The sequence below is a fragment of the Sycon ciliatum genome, chromosome 13 (assembly GCF_964019385.1).
Source record: "Sycon ciliatum chromosome 13, ocSycCili1.1, whole genome shotgun sequence".
NCBI classification, from domain to species: domain Eukaryota; kingdom Metazoa; phylum Porifera; class Calcarea; order Leucosolenida; family Sycettidae; genus Sycon; species Sycon ciliatum.
The window spans coordinates 21,471,642-21,493,701 of record NC_088655.1 but is presented as its reverse complement, the minus strand read 5'-3'; the positions used below and the strand labels follow the sequence as shown (position 1 = coordinate 21,493,701).

The window sequence follows — 22,060 nt, the reverse complement described above, 5'->3', positions numbered from 1 at the left end:
CTGAAAACTCGTTCATGGTAGGGCAGCGTCGATGGTAGCGGTAGCGTCGGTGACCTCGTATCATACGAGGTTACCGACGCTACATTAAATATATCTCTTGCCGATTGTTGATGGCAGCAGCGAGTCACGAGTACTCGCGAACGTAAGGACATCGTACTTTATTCTTGTAATTGACGTAGATGTAGACCCGTACACGTGCTACGGATATGCGGTAAAGTGCACTGTTCGGGTACAAGTTTCTTGATTTTTTTAAAAGCAGGTATGGCCGATCTGGGTTTCATGCTTAGTACCCAACTGTTCGACACAGTAGCAAGGTTTTTTGTCCTGGTCCATTTCATTTACCGAACATCGTCTATTTTCGCGCTGACGGCAATTCTATGCCGTTAGGCAAGAAGTCGTTTTGGAAAAGGGAGAAATTGAGAACAGATAGAATTAATCCTGTAGATACAAGACACGCTTATTCAACCCCAGCTGCGAACCACAACCATGAGAATCCAAAAGGATGAAGACAGGAAGTGTAGCGATGCTCTCAACACAGCGTCAACATGGTTCACGCCTACGCTCCATCGCTATCCAGATCACGTCGGAGCTCCATAATGGGCAATGAGCATCCTTGCTGCGCACATAACAGTTCCTTGCGCCGGCCGTGCACTCAAGCCTGTCTCACTGCGTCCAACTATCATGAGCCTTCGATCTGTCTTTCGACCACGCACAAATACCATGTGTTTCAAGTTTTGAATGCTGCTTGTGATCACATTTGTACACGAAACGTTACAACAAAGCGACTACAGTGGAATCTGTCTAAGACGACCGCTCAGGGGACCTTCAAAACGCGGTCTCCGTTACCACGTGGTCTCTTTATCCGGCGTCATTTGACTGGAATTAGCATTCCTTGGTGCTGGTTTCAGTGGTCTTCTAGTACAGGTGGTCGCCTTATCCAAGTGGTCGCCCTGACAGATTTTACTCTACTAGTAGTGTCCGGCCCCTGACTTAAAAAAACGTTTTTTTAATTATGAAAGTACACATGTCTATATAGAATGGAAGAGAACAACAACAACAGCAAGAGAACGTAGGGGACTACAAAGGGCGTGTAGGTGCTATAAAGCTGTGCTGGTGAGGTGAAGTGCGCTCCCCCGGCCAATGGTCTCGGGATCAAGACGCACATCACTCACCATAATATTATTGCTTGCTTGCTTGCGCGTGTATGTATGTATGTATATTATGCATGTTCATTCACGTTCATGCGTGTCTTCAGTATTGCTCCATTAAAGACACGTCTATTTCAAAACTGGTATAGTAAAACAAATCGGTGCAACCAAAATCGGTTTAAACCTACCCTGGGTTGGCACTCACGCAGCAAACAAGTATTCATCCTCATAAGGTTGCACATACATACTGGTGTTATGTACCATCACGTTTCCTGATTATTATAGATTAGAGAGCTCATAGAAACTCGAAGCCGTGGAACATGGTTGGGAAGATGAACATCCTGGGAAGACCTCGATCCAACACCACGGGAAAGCGTCCCCATCTGGCGTTGGTTGACCGTGAATTGCCGTAGCCTACTAGGTACAAGAGGAGAGGCGGGAGCACGGAAACGAGGTACCAGTCGATTTCGCCATTACAGTTGCGTATTTCTGTGCCATGAAGTGTGGTGCGTGCCTTCCAATAGCATCAATGCTTGGGTGCCTCCAGCCCGCTCAAGACATGCCAAGAACACACTGTAGTGAGTACGCATAAGATTTCATGGAGTGAAACAATATCAAGAACATGTATATGTTACGCTGCAAGACAGATTCATGCTGGCATTATCCATTAAGGGCTATGGAGGATGATACATGACAGGCTTTGACCTTGTAGTCCATGACGAATCTATCTCGATTGGGTTTGTGATCAAGAATAGAATATCACACGGCAACTGAAGGCGCAGTATTGAGGAGAGACAGAGAAAGACACAGAGAGAGACAGACAGATAGAGGAAGAAACAGACAGAAAGAGAGAGACACAGAGCGTAATGCTGACTAAAAAAAAAAAGATGTATGCTGCCTGTGTCCTGTTCTGAACAATCAAGTGTGCGAAGATCTACACGTAAGAGTTACATGTACAGGTACATTGTTATACGGGTCGTACTTTGTCACTGACTAACTACGGAAGGAGTAACTTCATGAACTATAAACGCACGCACACTATACATGTGCACACACATACATACACACAAACACACAGATTATCAGGCATAGATTCGTTCTAGAGATACTAGTGTGATAGCTATAATGCTAAGACCAGTGCACTGAACATCCCGATCTGCTATCTTCCCAGTATCTGAACGTCAACACACATACACACACATGCCAGGCGGTGGAACCAGTATACATTAGACTGTGCCATCCTGGCATGACAGACAGTTGCGAGGGGAGCTCTGACATTGACATCCGTCCACGTATGGAATGTCAGCCATCCTCCTCCAGCCTCGATCGTATTGCTGCGTCGAAGTCCCGACGTAGACCTAGTTACATGTTGTACCCATGAAGTGCACACGATTGTAAACTCTACACGAGTTGATCATGCGAAAGGCAAAATGACGCCACAAACGTCCCTAAGCTTACAAGCGCATCCGAAAACAGATGGTTCGCTCCGTTTTCTTGTGCGAGTCCCTTTTCTCGAGGAGCCTTCATGACGACTTCTCAAGGGGCATCGTGTTGTTGGTGCTCGAAACTAAGATGTAGTGCGCCACCTCACAGAGAGCTGCGTTATACGGTTGGTGAACAGTGGCTTTGTCACACCAACATGTCCAGTTTAGCTTATCAACTCGTTCATCTTGGGGACGCGCCGCGCCAGGGACATTGGGCACCAGATGGTGAAGCCGCCCTCCGTGACTCCTGCCTCCATTCCAGCGCGCCGCTCCTGCCCAATCGTCCCTACATATCTTCCTGTGTCAGCCTGCCATTGCTTTCATAGCAATAAGATCACTGTGATCCGACCGCCAGCCCGGCCATTGCTTTCATAATCATGGATTGTCACTGTGATCCGTCTACCTGCCCCAGCCAGTACAAAACGGCGTGCATTTTGGAGCAATTTAATCATGCAACGTAGTAGGCTGGCATTGCCTGCGTGTGAGCGTACTGAGATCCCTGGGCTCGTCAGTGATCAAATACACACAAAGGGATAAATACCGGCTATGTACGGGCATCGTTTGTTGCCTCACTGAGGCGACAGGTGCGAACATGAGTACCCAATTCGTACTAGCTGCCTGCGTACAAGGTCTGGCGCTAAATGCTGCAGCCTTCTGGCACTGGAGTTGGTGCTGGATGGCGTTGAGGGCTGTGTTCGTCATGGAGAGCTATCCGTCGTCAGGATATCCTGCCTGTGATCAGGGGCAGAGTGGTGTACATGCGAACAGTGCGAGCACCGGTGATTTCAGCGGCGGTCTTGTAGGACCAATGCTGGAACGTGTGCTGCCCAGCCAGCGTGATGGTGATAGAGCGAGAATTGGATGCGCCAAGTGAAGGTTCAGCGCACAGCGCGACGCAATGCAATGCTGCAACAATTTATGTAGTCCTCGTCCAGGCCATATGGTCGGGTTTGTACAGTGTATTTGCCTTCTGCAGAGGCTCTTTGCGGCGGAACTTTGAAGCTGGCACCACAGCACCATGATCGTCTGGTCATTCACCCTCCGAATCATGCAATACCTTGCGTTGTTCACTCACCTAAGAGTTTCAACCTTGAACCAATTGAATGTACACAGACACACGTGTAGACAGGACAACGGAACAAAAGAGCTGTGGTGGAAACGCTGCTCTCACTACCGTTCATGCCCAGTACACATAGCATTAGTGATTAAGGTTACTTACAGCCCGTATCAGTGTGCAAACCTCTCCGTTTCTGTGTATCCATGTATGATCTGTACTCCTACTGCGAGTTCCCGCCGCTGCTCAACGCTTGCGGCCCTTACGCCTCCATGCGGAACAACACGAGCCAGCACACGATACCTGGTCTTCTTGTGGGACACTTGCATACCCGATGCATACCCGGGACGTGTACAAGATAATGGCTGCATCGCCCTCATGCCGTGCTGACACTCTCTGGCACGCGCTACACAATAATATTGTTATCACCCAATGTATACGTAAGTGAGCACGGAGAGGTGGCCGCGTGAGCGTCCCAGTCACCCATGGTCGCTAGTATTCTGATATCGTGCCTGTCGGCTTCCAACCATGTATATCTGAGAGGCGTGATGCAACTGGAGAAGGCATGCTTCACGCTCACACTGCCCTCACAAAAGTGTGAGAAAACTGCCCCAGGCGATCATTTCTGTCCATCAACTCGGTCCTCTCATCTCTCGACTTGTCATTATCCCGCAGGCTCATTCCGGAGCAAGTTTACTTCAGAACCGTACTCCCAGAAGGTCTCGCAGGATCATTAGCTTGCGCCTGTACCCTCAAGGCATAGCCGGTAGTGACCCTTTCCCCTTGCAAGTCCTTTCTGAAACAGTAACCTTTAGTTGGAGTGAAACACGACATCGAAGTTCAGGTTGCCCGTGGCTGTAGAGGTTTCGTGGTCTGGTCACCCAGCCAAACGAGCGTTCCAGTGCCGAGCATTTACTCCCCACGGCGGGCTATAACCAAGAAGAACCTTCACAGAATGGACTCCCTCATCAGCTTACTATGCTGTCTGGCGCTGACCGCCTACCTTGTATCAGGTAAGTGTGAAAACTGCATTGTTGCATGCTTGTATCTTCGTACCCAGAACATGTGTGTATTCTAGGTTCTGGGGAAAGTAGTAATTTCATTTCAGAGGAACTTCTAAGGCAGATTCTTTGCTCCAAACTAGCAAACGCTTGAACTTTCATTACCGAAAAGAAAGGTAACTGTGTTGTGCAGGCTTGCTTGGATCGACTGACAGAGGCCATTATCTATGATGGCTACCATCTGGTGAATAGGTATTAGCTGGGTGCCGGCCAACAATCTGTCTTTAGCCGTCACCCTCACGTTGACAGAATGCAGTGCGAACGTGTTGGCTGAGATCTACGTCAGGTGAGAAAAGGGTGAGACCCTGAGCGGACACGAGTAACAAGTTCGTTAACTACCTCCTCTGGTCTTGCCCTTCGTTTCGTATGACGTCACACATCCCGCCTCTTTGAACAAACAAATGAGTTTTAAAGTCTTCTTTTATCCACTGGAGTCGACCCACCCCAGAACTAACACGTACAGATTAGGGTCCAGCGGATTCTGCCGGCAGAAAAATTGGCAGAATTCGGTACTTTTTCTGGTAAGTTTCATGTGGATTACGAAATGGAGCGGAATTCGAGGAATTGCCCGCCATAAGGTTTGTATGGTTCTGCCAATTTTACTGCTTTTCGAGCAGAATCTGCCACCTTTTCGAGCAGAATCCGCCGGTCCCTAGTCCAGATACCCTTGCGAATAACGACCCTCGATCGCGCCTGAGGAAGGTGTGGTATTCGCGAGTTGTTATTATTCGTGTGGTAGACAGTACGAAGTAGTGGTTGCGACTTCGGCGATGACTTGTAAGAAAGGGTTTGCTCCCCACACCGGAGCTCGCGCTATTCCGCCGACTTTACTTGACACTTGACTGACTCACGACTGCCATCCAGAGCACACGAGAAGTGCATCGAACCTTCGACTCGGCAAACCTGCGAGAAAGCACCACTCCCTGCTCAATACACAGTGTTTCGGGGAATTCACCCCTCATCAGTTGAGCTTGAGTAGACAGTATGCAGGAAAATGGTCACTAGATGTGAAGATTGCGTTTTCATTCGCGGGTTGTTGCTACTTATCCGAGAACGTTATTCCCCAGGTTGGCCGTACCTAACACAGTGAAACCTGTCTAAGACGACCGCTCAAGGGACTTTCGAAGTGTGGTCTCTGTAACCAGGTGGTCTCCATATCCAGTGCCATTTGACTGGAAATAGCATCCCCTGGTCCTGGCTGCAATGGTCTTCTGGGACAGGTGGTCGCCTTATCCGAGTGGTCGCCTTGACAGGTTTTATTGTACAAGCACAGACTTCTGTGTGTAGCTGCTGCAAGGTGTTCGACTAGATTTATCCCACCCCCTCCCAGAAGCCGATTGCCAAGCACGAAAGCCACCCGTTGTCTGACAACGATGGCAGATGGTTGCAGCTAGCGGATGCATACATGCAGCTACTCGCAATAGAGGGACACCAATCCGTCCAATGTCCTCACTCGTGTCGATAGAAATCACTGGAGCTCCTGTCTTCACTAGTTGGGGTAATGGAAAAGGAGAAAGTCCGAAGAAAAAATTACTGTTATTACCATGACTCCAGGGAACCAGGGATCTTCGCTTAAGCCCAGCAATCTCAACTCCTTGATACCGTTTTCAAAGCTTTAATTTGATTGGAACATTGAGTCTGTGAGGAAGCAAAGCCTGCAAGCACGTCGTCGAATTGGTTAATCAAGACCAGCACACAGCCTCCACATATGTGTACATGTCCTTCTATCCTGAACAAGTTGAGGGGAGGGTACCCTTCGAATGAAGGGTGCTTGAGTAGGAATGAGGCGTCGATCGGTGCTTCCCATCAGCAACCTGATCCATAATTCACGCATGCTTCGTTTACCATACTCCGAAGGTAAAGCATGATCTCTCGCACCACCGTGTTGAAGGTGTTCCGACTACTGCTTGTAGCAACCATTCCAGCTGCGTTTCTATCCCACCGCTTGCACGCCCCGACGCAGGCAGTATTATTGTATTTGTATGTTGTATTTATGGATTCTCCACAGACCTTAGCCTAAATGAAGGGAGTCAAGTAGTGTATGTGTGTGTGGGGTGGGGGGAGGGGGGGGGGGGAGGGGTATTTCTGTGCCATTGATAGCTGCTGCACGTTGCATAGGTTGACTACCACTGTAGTTAATAGTTATAGACCACTGGTGCAACATAGTAGTACTAGTAGCTCACGTATATGCCTACATGTATGTTCGTGGTCTACCACCACCACCACCATTGGTTAAAGCTGCACCTCCCTTTGAGACATACATAACATAAATGCAAGCACGCACGCACACATACATACACACATCACAACACGTTCACTCATATTATCATAGGAGGTCTCGAGAACTCGACAATCTCATTAGCTATACGATCTTCTGCCCATCTGGACCGGTCATTGGCGTCGGCTGGGCTTCTTTTGAAGTCGAGTGTCCTGTCCGACTAGACATCCCTTCGCCTCGACGTTGACATGACCTTCAGTCAATCGCCTCGCACACAGCGCAACCCGTTATATGAAAGGTATAAGGGACCTGGGGTCCACCAAGTCATCATCCTTGGCTCCGGTTACGCTGAATCAGAATGCCAGTCAGAAACTCTTTACTCGTCGACACATTGCGACAACAACCCTCTTGCCTAACTGACGAGAACTGATTCTTTAATGAACGTGATGGCCAATAGTCGCGTCTTCATGTTTACCCGACTGAGAATTTAATTGATCGGGCGAGGATAATCGTGTAACACTCAAATGCAATGGAACTCGCCGCATACACGACGTAAGACAGTCTTGGCGCGACTGCACTATTGCTTGAGTCACACTTTTTTATGTGTTTGGTCGCCTAGGAGTCCAGCTAGGCCGATGCTCAATGTCTGATGCTATCTCTGAGTCTGATGTCGCTGCGACGCCTTTGTGCAGCGACGGCCAACGTGACATGGGTCATGGCGGCACGTCCCCATGTTCAGGGAATCTAGTAGAGGATATAATCACATTTTCGAACAGCTCGCAGGGTCCAAACGTGCCCTACGCCATCGGGTTGTACTTGCCACTCTGATGAATTCGACCATGTTTTCTGCGAAAATGTAAAATAGAGTCGAGCAGACATGTGGGTTGGCATTATTTGGATGTCTGATGAGTGCATAGGGTATTGTTCTGTTCATGTAACCTTTGGTATCTGCGAGAGATAGTGGTGGAGCCTGTAGCGCACTTCTCACGCCGATTGGCCTGTCACTGAACTCGCATGGCCGCCCACCTCGCTGAGGTTGATCTGGAGGCGGTGGTTTAGGGCCGAGCCGTAAAAGGGTTTGTGTTTCTGGTGGTGTTTGTGAAACTATGTGTGACGACATCGATAATGGGTATCGCGACGGTCAACATGGGCATTCTCACGTTTACGCGTCACAGTCCTTGATCGTGAGAGGTTGATGGGGCAAAGACTTGAAAGGACTTGTCAAATCGGTGGCTGCGGATCCTGGCAACGCACTGCAATCAATCACATCTTAGTTGTGCAGGTTGAATAAGCCTCTTAAACGGGCAATCACAGAACATCATTATCACTGGCCTGACACAACAGCTAAAGAAAAAGCAAAACAAAACAAAGAAAAATGTTAAAGAAAAAGAAAATGAAACTTGACAATCTGCAACACGATGGCAACTCCATTCATGATAGTCTCTGTTAGATCGGTTTAGTTGCGCAGGTGGCAGGCGTATAGGCATTGCTATGGCGGTCACAACACAATCACAGTGTACAGCATCCTCGCGTTCTCTCTCATAATACAAGTACGTTGTGAAAAAGGCTGGAAGCACTTGTCACGTACTAAACAGTGTTAAAAGGCACTATATCAAAACAACCTAGTGTTGTTCTCTACTAACGAGCACGGACGGCTCTAAACGTTCTCGCTCTATCAAGGTACGAGTACAGTGCTGTCAACTGAAATCCGACCCCTGAGCGGTGCGCCCACATCGCAAAGACCCAACACGGGATAGTAAAACTACGAAATGGAGACCGCTAGAATGTGAATGCACTCCTCATGGGGTCGGATTTCAGTTGCCGCACTGTATGTAGTGATTCAATACAATGCAAAAGTAGTCTTTGCAGTGCTGGCCGATAAGATTCGCCTTTTGAATACAGTGGTGTAGCATTCGGACACACAGCACAGCAATCGTTGTGCTAGGGCACTGCAGCGCCCTGTGTGATCTAAAGAGGTCGGATTTCACTGGCCAGAACCTTTTTTTATTGAATAACAGTGAACCTTTAGTAAAAAAAACACCCAAGAGACATGCAATCCGTAACTTTTAAAGCAGCGGGATGTACCTGTCATTTCACCTTGGATACACCGTACATCGGCTATTATGTACAGATTCAATGTCCCTTGGAGGTGCATTGACATGCAGTTACCAACCAAGCCGAGCCAGAAAGCAGTGGAAGACGGCAGCGATGAGCAGGCAGTCATTTGTACCCACTGGTGCGTTGAGGTTGTCTATGAATTGAAGACAGCCAAGAATACATCCGACGCGAAAATAGGCCTTTTCGACGGCCATTTGCAGCTTTTCCTTCCCATTCAATCGCCACCGCACTAAACTTCCGATGATTTGTACATCAAGCTATTATTATCCCCTCCTCCTCCTCCTCCTTCTCTTCCTTCTGCTCCCCATCTTCTGTAACCCTAACATGTAACATCCATGCGTGAAGGGCCAGGGAATCAGTTAGAACTGGCAAAGCAGCAATACATTGAGGTGGTCGAGGTAGTTGAATAGAAGTCTACTGTCCCAACCAACTGCAGTGAGTCTCGGTAAATCCTCCAGTGATATCAATTTAATATTTGCAATGATGATGCCATGGTCTGTCGGCTGGACTGGATCCATCCTTTTTGGCATAGTCACGGCGCCTTGTCTGCCCCACTAGTACATGTATTTAGAATTCTCTGCTCTACTCGGAGTGAGCGTAACATGGACGCAGCTAACGAGGTTCGTCCCCTTGTCGGGTATTTGTTGTGAGAGTTACCACCTCACCCTTGACGTTAGGCGCTGCTTCTGCCACCCTGGTATCACAGGCATGGTGGTGGCCTGGCACGAGCGAAACTTCCTAAGCTGGTTGTGAGTCTCAACGCAGTTGCAACGCGGACGTGCGAACTTTACTAACTTGGGGTCACAGCGGTAAAGTGGGAAATCCCTGATTGTGAGGGATCAAATCCGCAACCAATTGGCGTAGAGAAGGGCGATCTAATCCACCTGAGAGCCAGCATGCTGCTACTAGTCCTAGGCCATCGTGCAGACCACCCTGGAGCGTTCACTTCCCCAGCAAGACCATGTAGGCGGCTGCCCTTTGCAGTGGCGTCTGGTATTTTGGCTTGGCAGCAAACATCATCACCCACGGCTAAGTGTTTTGAAGCAAATATCACGGATTGCATGCCCTCCAGCAAGCCTTGAAGTGGGCTAGAAACGGCAACCGTACATGTACAGTGAAACCTGTCAAGGCGACCACTCTGATAAGGCGACCACCTGTCCCAGAAGACCGCTGCAACCAGGACCAATGGATGCAAGTTCCGGTCAAATGACCCTGGATTACGAGACCACCGGGTAGCGGAGACCACATTTTGAAGAGCCCTTGAACGGTCGTCTCAGGCAGGTTTCATTGTACTCCGAAGTTACCGTAAACTAACGTTACATGCATACTGCCATTGAGACCAATGTATGGATAATTCAAGGGCTTGCAGGTGCGCTATCACTGTGAATTGGTTGTTGGAAAAAAATCCAAGTATTAGTTTGAAGGGAGATGTCACAGAAACCTGCACTTAAGGAATGTTACGCAATATGACAAATATCACGTTCCCCTCATCGGCGATACGTGTTGGTAAACGCAGACCACATACTTGTACTTGAGTACATGTACTCCGATCACACAAAGGGAACCGGGAAGCATCATCCTGATGCAGTTTGGACTTGGTACGGGTGGTTCGTAAATAGCTACTTTGACAAAGCCACTTTTTGGAACTCGATTAGGCTGCGAAAACAAGTGCTTCGAAGTGGCAAGAGCATTTCGTAGGCGTGACTAGGAAATTGTAGCCGCGCTACAAGCTCTGGTCTTTTCCAGGTGGTTGCCATATACATGTACATGTACATGCGCATGTAGGTCTATATCGCACAGAGTAGGGGAAATCGTCGTATGAGTATTGTAGCAACAATGTGTGAATGTCTGTGTTGCAGTGCACGAAGGCATAGAGGGACACAGGCATACATGTACCAGAGAGACCAAAGCAAATGAGTGTCTACTGTTACATGTACATGTAGACATGTTCATTGTACTTCAGTAGGAAGAAAAGTACAAATTTGAAACTCCTTCACCACTATCCTCGGACTCGGGGACTCAAGACATTTTCACGAACTCGTTTTCTGGATTGGGCAACTTCTTTCCTCCAAGAAAGTAAATTGTAGTTGTTTACTATCACGTAAAAGTATTTTGAAATACGTTTAACCGTTTGTCTTCTTTGTTCTGCTCCCCCCTCCTCCCCTCCCCCCCCCCCCCCCGGGTCGTATACTCAGCAGTGACTCCGAGACCATTACGGTCGGCAGAGCTTGGTTTGCTCCACCTACTCCTCCTACTCCACCCTCTCCATTGGTGCTTCGAAGTACATGTACATGTAGCTGCTTGGTATGCGCTGAATGGCCATCCTTGGTCCCTTCCCTCTACAATGTACCTTGGTAGAAAGTGCATTTCGTGGAAATAAGCAACGGTGAAAAGATCAGGATCGTGGTGTGAACATGTACGTGTGTACATTACCTAATCCGAGTTGCATCATAGAGAAAACATTGTCCCACTGTTTAGTCTAACTACAGTACTTCATTGTCCTCTTCAAAGCAACCCGTCAAAGATTACAGACGCCCATAGGCTGAAAGACGTTCCTTTCTGCCTGGGCTCAGCTAGCACTAGAACCTGTCATGTCCCGGCTTGTTCTCTGGCGTATCCACTTCAACAAAATGTCAAACATAATGCCGTTGGCTTGCCCAGGCAACGAAGTAGGCCATCAGGGTGAATGCAATAACTTTAGTATAATCGTAACTCGCAAATACAGCCGTCTGAGATCATGCAGTGTACAATGTACCTGGGTAACATGATGGGTTTAGGGAGGCTACAGTCACGTTACTCCGTCATCAGAAATTGCACATAACACGTGCAACACTCCATACAATGTGTTTACGGGGTAACAGGCTTTTTTTTGTTGAACTTCCAACATGTTCAAACGAATGAAAAACGCAAAATGTTTGGCACCTATGATCAGGGGATGGCCCACGCCTGGTAAAAAAAACAAACAATGGGAAGTTGCGTACAAAATTAATCATGTACAGACAGACTATGGATTCGAACATAACAGAGTGGAAAACCGGAATCCGAGAAAATGATAACATACAAAATCATGCATGTTGGAAGTTCCAAAAAAACAAAAAAACAGCCTCTTTTACGGGCAAGATAAAGTCTATGGATGTGGACAAAAGCACCACATAAATAATGAACACCATTAGACAATACTGTCATTGGCACAATCTCTCTGCATACTACCTCATCGGCACGCATGCCAGGCTCCTCTGTGTTGTCAATGTTCGCTTGTCCAATTTTGTCTACCTCCCCTTTTACATGTATGTTGCTGGCCAGTGCTTTGTAGTAAAACAACAAAAAAAACAAAAAAATCTATACTCGTACATGTAGCTAGCTACCGACCAGTAGCACGTTACGAATGTCGTTGTTTTGGGATTTCCCCCCGCCACGCCCTTGCCGTGACTGGCGCGGTAATCGAATTATGGCCGATCATGTACCCGTAACTTGTAAAGAACTACGAACAGTATGAGGTCGACTGCAGGCAAAGTGCATGATTGTATCACTAGTGGTTCAGGCCAGTAAGGGCACGCCGCAAGCAGAGCCTGTTTTTCTCCAGTGTAGTACGCACTTGTGGCTGCCACTGAGAACAAACGACGCAAATATCACGTTCAAGTTGACCATCACAGCACCTGTGAAGGGACTCGAGCAATCACCTGTGGCATATACATGTACAATGTACATCCCGCAGGCGTTTTCAGCAGCAGTGCAAAGTGCCAAAAAACATACACAGTGTACAATGTACATGTGCAATCACATGACTAAACAACAAGGCACAAGACTTGTACTCTGAGTTTCATGCTATGCCATCATCAAGCAACATTTTGGAGATGCTGTTGGCCACGCCCGCATCTACATGTACATGTACATGTACATGTGGAAGTATGACAGGAGAGAATACTTGTGTTTTTTTTCGGACCCTCTGGTGTATAATTCCATCATTTACATGTCATCATCATCATCATCATCATATGACCAAGCCGCTTTTACGGGCAACAATATTATGAATATAAAACGCAAGGTGTTGTAAGAGCAATTTTCTGAAAATAATGTTAAAACACGAAATATTAAAATGCATTATCACACCGTAGCCACTTTTATGGGCAAATTCCAATACAAGGCAATAAGAAAACGAGGATGAAGTTAACCTTTTAACCCAAAGAAAAGACAAAAGATGTCAACAATAGAACTACAAATATAAAAAAACAAACATCAGGTCATAAAAACTACTTTAAAACATAACCAAATGACAGCAAAGCGTGGAGAATGAGATTGACTTACAAAACAAAAGTAGTCCTACTCATCATCATCATCATCATCATCATCATCATCATCATCATCATCATCATCATCTGCGTTGCCGAAAAAATAATAATAGTAAAATAAGCTCAGTGGTTAGAGCATCACTGGCTGCAAGTGAAGGTCCCTGGTTCGAGTCCTGGTGGTGACAGTCAATTTTTTCTTCAGACTTTTCCCGTTTGTCTCTTTCCCTCAAAAACCAGTTAAAATAAAAAATGAAAATAAAAAACGGTGTTTAAATGCAGCTGTGTAAGCAGTAGATGCACAGTGTGACTGCCATGTACATGTAGGTCTCCCCAATGTCAGGGATGTCCTTCTTTAGAACAAGAGTTCGGACTTTTGTTTGTTAGGGCGCGTTACATGTACATGTACATGTACATGTACAATGTACATGAGGATTGTACTATTGTACACAGCTGCCCGAGCATAGTGCACTCCTACAGTATCAGTATTGGCTATAATATTTTACTGACAACTTACAGCTACACTGTACACTGTACACTGTACTCCAGTCTTCCATTTTCTTGATTAGATGTGACCAGGTTGTCGAATACAATGATTATGTAGACCTGCTAGGTATACATGTAGATCCAGCACCACCATTATTCTGTCAAGAAGATCACACAATGTAGATCTACATTGTGGAGTGGAGGAGATGCAGAGGATTCGAATGTTTTCGAACCCATCCTATCACGGCACGTGTGCGCGCATTCGCGCACCATTGCATCGTCGACGCACTAGCCTGGGTTGCAAGTAATAGTTATGTAGATGCTACTCTCACTCTTTCTCAATCTGCAGCTCTCTTGCACAGTTACCGTGGTTACATGTGCGTATAGGCTATGGGCGCAGACTTGACCACGCGTTCGGATTTCATTGAGCAGTGCATGTGGACGTGTACGTGGTGTAGGTCTACTCCTGGATCGGGTACCGGGTACGGATGTCCCCTCGTCACTTGGAAATTTCCCCAGTGCTTCCCCGGCCACCAATCTCCCGTGTAGTCTGTAGATAATCTACATGGTGTACTACATGTAGTAGTAATAGTATGCTGGTGAAGACAGACAGAACTCTTTCTGACCCTTTGCCCATCACCGCTGGCGTACCCCAAGGTTCCCATCTCGGCCCGCTCCTTTTTAACCTGTGCATCAACTCCTTTCCTGATGCCCCTGCTTCTAGTACCCTATCCCTTTTTGCTGATGACTCTAATTTAATTCTTGTTTCTCCAGCAAACACCTCACTTCCTATCCATCATGCATTGCTCCAGACTGACATTGATAAGTGTTGTCAATGGTCATCAGCTACTGCCATGACGTTTAACACCAGTAAATGCGTCCACCTACCCTTTCAAAAATATGCATTAGCCCCCGGCCCGTCATCCCCCTTGACAATGAACGGTGTGCCTATTCAGGAAGGTGATAGCCACTGTCATCTCGGCGTGACTATCACTCCTTCACTAAATTTTTCTGACCATATAAAATCTATCACCCATAAGTTTCGCAGTCGTGTTTTTCTGTTGCGCCATATGGCCCATTTCCTTTCTGCTTCAACCGTGAATTTGCTCTACAAGTGTTACGTACGACCACTGTTAGAATACGCAGTCCCTGTCTGGTCATTCGCCGTATCCCATTCAGATTCGCTTACGTTAGACCGACTGCAAGCCGTTGCTGCTCGTTCATATCTGCTTTGTAAGACCCGGCACCCTCCTGAGTGGGAAACCCCGAAGCAGATTCTTAATCGTACTTGTGACTGGTCATCCCTGAAGTGGCGTCGTCAGATTCTGTCCTTGCTGTATTTTCATCATGTCTTTTACCAGTTTCCGTCTTTGCTAATTCGTTTCAAATTCAATGTATCCCTTAGTTGTCGTCACCCGTCCTCTATAGTTTTACCTCGTTCTGGCGCCCATTTCCTTAAATCCCCTCTCTTCAGTTTATCTGTGGAATGGAACAAACTTCCAGAACACATCCGCTGCGTTCAGTCCTCTGTCAATTTTCGCATTGCTCTAAAGGCTCATTACTCTCAGCATAGATATTCTGTGACTGGAATTCCGAACTTTTCCGTTTGAGAAATTTTTTTTCCTTGAAATTAATCCTTGCTGGGTTTTTTTCATCTAAATGTCCCGCTATTATCTGCAGAGGTGATTTCTTCCCTCGTCGATTTCTTTCCTGCTTTTATACCTCGATATTTAGGTACTTGTTTCCCTTCTTCCCATGCTTCATCTTCCACTCTCCTCTCCCCATTTCCCCATTTTTCTTGCGATATTTATGTGGGAGACTTCCGTGATAAGCATCCATTTGCTTTTGGAGAATCCTTTTAAATAAATACAATACAATACAATACAATACTGGTAGTACTAGTAGTACTCGAAGCACGACTCCCGGACTGCCCGCGCAGTCATTTACACCTACACGAACTACAGAAACTACTTACTGCAGTCGCGCATATTCTCAAAATCATTCTATGATCAACACACAATACACGTGCTTCGCTTCATTTCCATTATTCGCTGTTGGAGTGTTGCCTACAGCTATCTAGTACAGAAACATTTCAACACGCAAAAACCAACAAGGAATCAATCTGATGGTTGATTATTTTTCATTTTTTGATATCCCCCGAAACGTTTCACAAAAATAATTTTGCAAGTAACTCGCATTGTGTGTTTGTTCGTCCTGTGCCGTGAGCAGGTGAAGCACTTCCAGCTCCAGCCGCTGTTCCAGCCCCAGCGGCGGCACCAGCAGCAGACCCGAAAGCTCAGAAGCCGAAGAGTTTTCACGGCACCAAGCCAGACCTGTCGGTGCTCATCAAACCGCTGCCCAATGGACTGCTCCGCGCCGTGCAGGATGATACACCAGCGGTCATGCCGGTAAGAACTATTAACAATACACTACTAGGGAGCTAGTTTATTTGTTCATTAGTTGAGGGAACGCCTTGGTGTTGCACGCATGGTGGTGGCCTGGCATGAGCGAAACGTCCGAAGCTGGTTGTTGTGTTTCTCAACGCAATTGTGTAGCCTGTCGTAACGCGGACGTGCAAACTTTACTTTACTACAGTCATGTAGTTGAGGGAATGTAAAGGGGAAAGGGTCTGACAAAAAATGACTCTCACCACTAGGACGCGAACCAGGCACCTTCTCTCGAAGCCAGCAATGCGCTCACCATTGACCTATGGTGAAGCTGCTATCCCAGCAACGACCGTTCAACGTTTTCTGCAGACTTCAACTAAATTTTATTCATTTTTGTATCCAGTTATAGCTTGCGTAACTAGCTTGCTGACCAATGTCCTTCATCAGCTTGGGAATCTGTTCAGTTGAACTCGCTAGTATCACAAAACTGCGTACGGTACGGCAGTTTACGCAAGATGTGATAATGTGCCCTGGGATGATGCCTGATAGAATGGAACGCCCATCGAATTTTTTTCTAACATTTTTAGATCTATACACAGTAAAATGTTTTCAGGCAGCACCAAAGAACACAATGAGTTAATACATCATTAACACTAGATCCACACATGGACTGTAAAAGCAGAAACTTTCGGTTGTGTAATTTTTTTGGTATTCTCCAAAATCGGCGGTTCGGTGCAGGGACATTTTCGGTAAACCAGATTTCCAGGTAAGCGTAAGGGTGCTAGTACCGAAAATTTTCAGAATTTTCGGTGCGTTTTATTTTATGTAAAAAATTGCCGGCACTGTAGTTACCGAAAAAATAATAATAAAAAATTAATTCACGGTTCGCGTGAGACTCGGCTGGAAGCCGGGTTTCCGCATCCGTAGGAGCGCCACCACCCTTCAAGGATCAAGACGCAGATACAGCTCCTAAAGCGGTGGGAGGTGAGTAGATCATAAAAATACGCCACCGAAAATTTCTGCTTTTCAGTGTGTGAAAATCTCTGAACTCCAGTACTGCGTGATCTTACTAGAGTTATCTCGATTGGTGCTGACTCGACGGTTGTTATCGTGTCGACTTCTTCACTTCAGATCGGCAGCAGTTTTGACTTGGATTGTCACATTACACCGGGCGGTGATGCCAACGCCAACATGCAATGGTTGAAGAACGGACGGCGATTCGTGGACAGCGCCAGGGCCAAGGTACGCAAACTAAGATGTAGCTCTCACTTGATATGGATAGTGTTAGCAGTGTGCGGGATGTGTGTGTGTGTGTGCGTGCGTGCGTGCGTGCGTGTGTGTGTGTGACACCATGGAGTGATATTGAAGGTGATGCCAGACTATAACTCTCTGTAACAATGCAATGAATAAAACGAAGTGCGCATTCATAGCAATGTAAAAGATAAATGTACTGATTTCCAAAATTAAAACGCTATTTGTTTTATTCATCGCCATTTTACGTTTCCTGTCTCGTTGGCGATTGTTCAAACAACCCTCTGTGTCATGCATTTAAAACTGGAACCTGAATATTCACTGTGCGGTTGCATATTGCATTGTTGTGTGTCATTGCACCCATAGGTGATCGGCTGGCTCAGCGGCAACCGGTATGAGGACTATCAGATCCGGTTCTTCAACTTCACTCACGACGACGCCGCACACTACACGTGCATGGCGCCGCAAGGCAGCATCAACGCAACTCTGGGAGGTATGTGAGCGGTGTCAGTACCAGATTTTTCCGCAGTATAAGCAAAACCCAGATCTTATGCTGCTTTTCGCACCCAGCTCTTACTTACAGGGGAGTTGGCCTTTATCAATGCTGGGGAGCTTGCACATCATTGTGAGACAGATCATTTGTCGCGAAAAACAGCGATCTACCCTGTATTTCACGGTTCCTTTGATCAACGTAGTATGGGCCTTATCGACTTTTTCGGTTGAATTGTGAGTGTTTAGAGTGTGGCGTATATTTCGAGGGATGCGGTAGTTTTAGTTCCTAGCCTAGTAACTCGAACTACCATGCATTGTGCATACTCTGCAAAGTGCTTAGCTCATCCAAACCTTACACCCAATCACACAGTACGTTATCTCAGGAAAGGCAGCAGTAAAACACGAGCATGTGGACCTTGTGTCTGAAAGAGTACATGATGATGTGTTCGTATTAAGATTGTGGCCGCCGCAGTTAGACCTTGGACATTCCACCCTCAGGACTAAGCTAATCCTAGAGGGTGGTGCCGTTCTCACGGCAGATGCGGAAAACTCGGCTTCCAGTCTCAAGCGAACCGTGAAATTTTTTATTTATTTTTTATTAAGCTGATACAGAGGTGGGGATGAGCCAGTTGAAAAATGATTTGTTGGTCAAAATGCATGTGCTTCATTGCAATCGGTTCCACCAGTCACTCTGAGCTCCACCGATGAGGTCAAACAAACTACCTTTTCAGAAATTGAGGTGGGGATGATACGATCAGACCCAGGTGCTCAAAACCGACATTTCCATTTTCTTCTTCCATTTTACCCTCCCCCTCCCCACTATGACATGTATTTTGAAGTCTAGAATAAACGTCATGCCCCTCCCCTGGTTCCTTGGAAAACATCTGAATGTACAGAGTTGTAAGGGGCCGTCCGGGGTTACCGATTGTTTTTACAAAACGAAAAGTTTTAGTATTTTTCAGCCCCCACCCACACACCCACCCACCCACCCACCTTTTCTGCAGGTAAAACGAATTCCAATAAAATATTGATGTCAATTTTCGACACCCAGAAGTAACTGGGCATTCTTCATCAGCATTCAATAATTATTTTCAAAACGAAACTCCATCAAACCCACCCACCCACAAACGAAAACATTTCGTTTTGAAAATATTATTGGTTAACCTTGGACGGCCCCTAACAAAGTAGAATTTTTTGTTATCATTCTCTTTTTGATTGTACATTTGTATCTTTCTGTTGTCATGACTACTGTGTCTCCGCAGTGCCACCGTACGTCCTCGACAACGTATCCGACGTGCAGATGTTTGCCGGTGACACGCTACAGCTGCCGTGCCCCGTGTCCGCCTTTCCGCCAGTAGTACACACGTGGGTGGACCCCGCCAGGAACGTCCTGGACCAGAAGGGCGAGGAGCTGCGCATCACGAACACTCCGGCCTCGATGAACGGCACGTTTGAGTGCGAGGGACGCAACAGCATCGGTCAGGCCTCGCTGAGAATCAACGTGCTTGTCAAAGGTGAGCTAGCAGATTTATTTACTTGGTTGGCTGTCTGCCGTGTAAGCGAATCAACGAGCATGAGGTTTGTCATCCAACTTTGAAGAAAACTTGTTTGGCTTGATGATATTTGTGCCTGATCTGGTCATTACAGCTATGCTTGGCAACTGAAGACTGTGGTTTGATCAACCCACTCTGCCTGCATAATGCCCAATGCAATGAGGACCATTCTGTTGAAGTAATATTGTTGTCAGTGAGTATTGGCTTGCACCCAGCACGTGAAAACGAAAACCAATGCCTGTGGCATCTGCTGATGTCAACCAGTGAACAGGGTTTCACGATATTATGGCAAATAAGCAGTGCTGGGGCCTGGGAAAAATGTTGGGTGTTCAGACGTGTGCCTGCACCAAGTACCAAGCAATCAAATCTGAACCCGTTTTCTCTGCATTAGTGGCTTGCAGTGCACTGAAATGATGTCTTCTTGCTGCTGCTGCTGCTGCTGGTGTGTGTGTGTGTGTGTGTGTGTGTGTGTGTGTGTGTGCGGGCGGGTGTTTTTTTGGCGCACTGCAGAGAGGCTTCAGTGGGTGAAGACAAGCCCCAGCAAGATCGTGAGTCGGCCACTGAGCACCGTACAGCTTGAGTGCCACGCCAGCGGATACCCGCGCAGCGAAGTCCTCTGGACGGTGCAGAAACACGGCAGGCCGCTGGAGCGTGTGGTGACAAACGAAACGGACGGCGTTCTGACTCTGTTCATGGTGGCGGAGTCGATGTCTGGCAACTATACTTGCGCCGTTCGCAGCACTCTGCCATGCTGTCCTGACGAGCAAGCGCAGCCTCCACTCCTGAGAACAATCCACTTGAGCGTGCGGGAAAGCTCCGGCATTGACCCACCGACTCGTAAGTCAAGGAAAATAGCATGTGGGCAAATTCAAAAAACCAACCCCGAAAATATGTATAAAATATGTATGCATTGACACATGTTGGAAATATTGAATTTTGTGGTGCTATTTGGTAGATAATGTTCTCGAGAGCATATTTGCCCAGTATGGCATATCCAATCGCGTCCGAAAGTCCCGAAATCACCCTTGAACGGGATGCAACATTGCCGGAAACGTAGTTGTGCTACTGGAGCTGATTGCCAGTTAGTTGTAGAACGTCAGTACTGTCGGTCAGTGTCGTGCAATCTTATCGCATGAGCTGATTGTTTAGTAACTGGTGGTGTTAGTGGACAGTATAGCGTAACTTGTAGCTTATCGGTCCTCTTTTCTGCATATAAACGAAGTTCTGTAGTTCTTTCTTTCGAAATGCACAGTTGAGGTCTTTCTCTGTTCACGGAGTACTCGATACCCGACCGAGTAGAGCTTTCTTACACAAGAAAAACAACTACTATAAACCCAGGAACGTGCGCAGTTTTTGCGATGGGTGTAAAATCGCAAAAGTAAGTGGGCGTGAAACGCGAGACTAGACTCGAGTCAATCATTGAACTGACTCCAATCGCAAACGTTTGCAGGTGCAAACTGGTTTGTCATCGCAATTCGCAAACTAAAACGGGCGCAAACGATTCCGGGTTTACAGCAAATGGATCGTCCCTCTTGTTAATGTATAACATCGGGCTACCTTCTTCTTGTCTTGCTCTCCCCACAGCCTGTCCGGATGGAGACGTGACGTGTATGGATGACTCCAGCGCACCATCGTCACGGGGTTATTGCTCAATGCTGGCCGCAGCGACGCTCGCACTCGCATCACTGCTTGCCGTGGCCTAGAGCCGCTGTGTCTGCGCCGTTGTGTGTGTGTGTGCTTGCGTAGCACAGTACTCAACATAGCCGCTGTGTGTGATCAGTAAGTCCTGCTTGGCAAGCCGCTCTATCCAGACTAACATGTGTTATTCACTCATCGTGTACAGTTTGCCCTTACTGAACATACTTTCAATCTTCCACTGTCTCCAGTGCGATAAACTACGTATGATAGTTTGATCCGACGATTACGATAAGAATGATAATTTTCAATCCCCCTAAACTCCCCTCAATTGCTATGCATTGCGCAGCCTGGAGTAAGAACGATCCTTTTTTTGGATTCCCAAGCAAGCGCAGTCCATGTTATAAATAATTATAATCCTGGAACACATGTCTAGAAGCTAGCTAGACAACTTTTCCATGATCGTTGACCGCTAACCTATGTATACTTCTCATATGATTGTCTTACCCTCCGGTATTCTCAAGATCAAACTTCGAAAGTAATTTTCTAAATCATTGATGCTATGAAGCCATCCTGACAGAGGCCATCGTAGTGAACATTTGGGTGGTGCGTTGATGAACAGTGTGTTGCTGGAGGCTGGGCGAACGGGGAAGCCTAGTTCATAACAGTTATTCAGCTGCGTGCGGGCTAGTATTCAATTACTTTAGGGCTAATGTTTAAAAAAATTCTGAAATTAATGATTAAATTATCTCGAGAGATTCACTCTCCCATAGAGCATACTGATTAACCTTAAACATAAACTTCTTGCTCGGGTAGCCAGTTTCAAACACATGGTGGCATTGATGAATAATACGCCGATCCAGTTTCGAGTTATTGGCATTTCTGAA

General features: G+C 46.8%; 1 protein-coding gene across 1 annotated transcript; it reads left to right on the top strand.

The window, feature by feature from the left end:
* Positions 1-4,277: 4,277 nt before the first annotated feature.
* LOC135829545 (hemicentin-2-like) lies at positions 4,278-21,775 on the top strand. Its single transcript, XM_065341940.1, has 7 exons — positions 4,278-4,699; positions 16,085-16,263; positions 17,374-17,484; positions 17,860-17,986; positions 19,248-19,499; positions 20,049-20,375; positions 21,123-21,775. The coding sequence occupies exons 1-7, from the start codon at positions 4,642-4,644 to the stop codon at positions 21,239-21,241; spliced, it is 1,173 nt and encodes a 390-aa protein (XP_065198012.1). The 5' UTR covers positions 4,278-4,641; the 3' UTR covers positions 21,242-21,775.
* Positions 21,776-22,060: the final 285 nt, after the last annotated feature.